The sequence below is a fragment of the Cynara cardunculus genome, unplaced genomic scaffold (genome assembly GCF_001531365.2).
Source record: "Cynara cardunculus var. scolymus isolate 2C unplaced genomic scaffold, CcrdV1 Un_Scaffold_4806, whole genome shotgun sequence".
In the NCBI taxonomy this organism is placed as follows: domain Eukaryota; kingdom Viridiplantae; phylum Streptophyta; class Magnoliopsida; order Asterales; family Asteraceae; genus Cynara; species Cynara cardunculus.
In genome coordinates, this window is record NW_020202079.1 from 16,511 (window position 1) to 20,037 (window position 3,527).

The 3,527-nt window shown below is 36.7% G+C and overlaps 1 protein-coding gene across 1 annotated transcript; it reads right to left on the reverse strand.

Moving 5' to 3' along the window:
* Nucleotides 1-363: 363 nt before the first annotated feature.
* LOC112504171 (extradiol ring-cleavage dioxygenase) lies at nt 364-2,979 on the reverse strand. The gene is made up of 2 exons (XM_025108122.1): nt 2,661-2,979; nt 364-1,139 (listed from the first exon to the last, which is right to left on the reverse strand). Exons 1-2 carry the CDS (start codon nt 2,904-2,906, stop codon nt 579-581), a joined length of 807 nt encoding a protein of 268 aa, XP_024963890.1. The 5' UTR covers nt 2,907-2,979; the 3' UTR covers nt 364-578.
* Nucleotides 2,980-3,527: the final 548 nt, after the last annotated feature.

Genomic DNA, 3,527 nt, shown 5'->3' on the forward strand with positions numbered 1-3,527 from the left:
GAATTTGTGACGATTTTTTGAATGCGTGTGTCATTTGTGCCGTAGAAAAAGTACTTGCTAAGGTTACAAATCAAGATGTAATGACTCGGTTTCTAATGATGAAAACTCGTAGAAATCAACTTATGTAATCACGTATTATTAATTATAATGATTGATGTGTTGGTACATTGTTAGTTTAAGTGACCCCAGTGTATAAAATTCCTGGATCCGCCACTGGTCATATCCTTTAGACGATGACAAACTTATCCTACAACAATATTCAAATTGTTACAAAAAAAAAATTCATACCATTAATCAATACCGAAACCGAAAATGAAAAATAAATACTCAATAATATATATTTGAAACGTATTGCATGACATGTTCAAACTTCAAATTTGATGTTTTTCACTAAAAAAATTCATTACAAATTTACGAGAATCATACAAACAATATTATTCGAAAAGAAAAATAAAACCAAATAAAGTACAACATCGTATTCACAATCAAATTGACGACATATCGACCGTGGATTCGAGACTAATTGTCAAACGAGGATGCATATCGATCATTCATAAAACAAGGCACACACTCGACAGCTAAGCTATCGTTTTGAATCTATATGATGCATATGAAAGAGACGACAAACCCCAGCTATGGTGGATGAGTTCGGCTTTCGAATCCTGACCCGATGCACCCATGGCAACATGCAACGGGTAGAAATGGTCGGGCCATGGATGTGCAACAGTCGCATGTGGAGCCTTCTCCTTGTACTCCTTCACATCTTCATACCTTCCTTCAAGCAGTGCTTGTTTTAGCCACATATCAAACTCTTGAGCCCATGGTTGCACCGAAGTGGTGTTGCGGAGCATCTTCAGGTTGTGGGTGGTCGCACCTGAACCAATTATGAGCACCCCTTCGTCCTTGAGGGGTGCCAACGCCTTACCCATGTTGTAATGGTACGTGGCATCTTGGTCTGTCTGGACAGATAGTTGGCACACCGGAATATCAGCCTCCGGATACATAAGCATTAGTGGGACCCATGCACCATGGTCCAGCCCCCGGTTCTTCTCCTGATCAACTCTCTTGAACCCGGATGACATGAGCAGTTCCTTGACCCGATTTGCCAGTTTTGGAGCTCCAGGTGCCGGGTACTTGAGCTGGTTTTGAAAGTAATTTCAAAAGGTTAGCAAGGGAGACTACATATATAGCATTAAAGCAACCACCTTTTTCTTTTCTTTGTTTTATTAACCTGGATATCCAACCCGCTATACGAGCCGACTAATCCCAGAGCGACCACCTGCTTTGCAGATAGCCCGGAGTCACCGCATTTGAACTTCCATGGCCACAAGGGGATTTTTAAGGCAACCACCTTAAAGTTGCCTCTTTTGCAATATATATACACACATTGTATTTACACAAACACACACGAAAAAGACGAGCATCTCAAATATGCTCGCACATGAAGTAAGATGGCAAACTCATACATGATAGCGGTTGTCACATGCTTGTTGCTTTTATCTCTTCAATCCTCCTATTAAGTGACCGTTTACCCAAATGCTTACCCGGTAAGCGCTTACATATAGTAATCAACTCTATAATTTATTTTGATGCGTAAAATTTTAGTACATCAAAACGTATCGAATGCAACAATTTATCGGATAAGCGCTTACCTGGGTAAGAGTTGTCATCCTCACTTACAAGGTAAGACTCTCCATCCTTCCCCTCACTCTTACCCGATAAGATTCTTGGCTTTTGCCATGTTCATACGATGAGAAAATTTATCCGATAAGCATTTACCAAGCAAGAGTTTAGTAAACGACCCTTAAGTGTCCTTTTGGTTTGCAAGATTGTTCTAGAGGGATTTGGATTGATTGTTTGGTTTGTAAGATTTAGAATGAAATTGGATTTCATTCTTTATAAAAAAATTTATAAAAATAACTATAAAAATAATTAAATTATGTTTTTATTAACGGATTATTATAAAACAAATGTTTTTTTTAACATTTTCTAAAATCTTATTGCAAAATCCACTTAGGATTTCAAAATCCTATGTTTATAGCATTTCAATTTAATCCTAGGATTTCAAATCCAGAAAATTCAACAACAAACCAAATATGGGATGGGATTGGATTGGATTTGAAACTGAAATCGAAATCGAAATCGAAATTGTAATTGAAATTGAAATCGACCAAATCCATTCCATTCCTACAAACCAAATGCGAAATAAGAGCTTTGAGGATCCAAATCAAAAACTTACTTGTATGCACAGAAAATACCTCTTTAGACCTTACAAAAACCATTGCAGTTTGCAATTTGATGTGTTTTCAACAGCTATTGTACTTTGTCAAAAATTTTGATGGTTTTCATTTTCACAAGTAGACAACAAAGTGATCAGGATCATGATTCAAAACTAATTCACTACAACACCTAACGATTTAGGAAATTGTTCTGTTGAACGACATTAATTTCATCCATGAGGTATGAAGTTAAGTTAGGGTTTTGGTTAATTTCAACCAAACCAAACCAAATTATCCCCATCATTGCATAAAATAAAATTAAAAAAAGCTATAAACAAGAGATTTGGAATGAATTGAGAAAGAAGGAACTATTAATTTGAAATCAGAAATTGAAAGACGGTGGATCGAAACAGAAACAGAACCAGAAAGGCGTGTGTGTACCTGGTACATGGATTTAGGGAAACCATAGAAATCGTAAATGGTGTCGGAGGGGCCATCGGAGACAACGTTGAGTGTTGGATAAGTAGTCTCCCAGTGGCCGGAGATGACAAGGATGGAAGAAGGACGGGGAGCATAGACCTTTTGTTGAAAGGATTGCAAGAAATGCCTGGCCGGCATGGTCTCGTCGATGGACAAGGTCGGTGATCCATGGGAGATGTAAAAGGTGTCTTGAATCTTCATCGCCATAATTATGTTGATTTGCAGGAAAAACTATGGGATGAATTGGGGGTTGGTGGTGTTTATATACAAATTGGGATCAACCAACCAATGACGTCGTCGCTTACGCTGCTATGGGTCGACACGATATGCTACCACATAGGATAATTATACAAGGCAAACTTGAGTTAAATGATCGCTTTAAATAAATTAAAAAAAAAATAAACTACAATTTTGTATAATAAAACCCGACTAATCCAATGCGAAATAATTCAATCTAAAGCAACTCAATATCTAATTGAGTCGTAAATTTTTAAATCATAGATAGTGAGTTATTATTATTTGAATCCAATCTAACCCGATTAACTTTTATTAATATATATATATATATATAGGGGACTATTCAAGGGAGAACTGAGTTGTTTGTGGTAACTATGAGAACCAATATTAACCACAAATCAATAGATAAATTAGGAAATTTATAAATTTGGTAATTGTAAATTAAAATCTTAATGCAAGGATATTTTTGGTATTTCAAAACTCTCCTCTCTCCTCTCTCCAGCCACCGTTCTCCGGCCTCCGGTAATACCACTATGATACCACTGTGATACCTAAAAATATTGACTCTGTTAAACAAAAGATACATTGTGA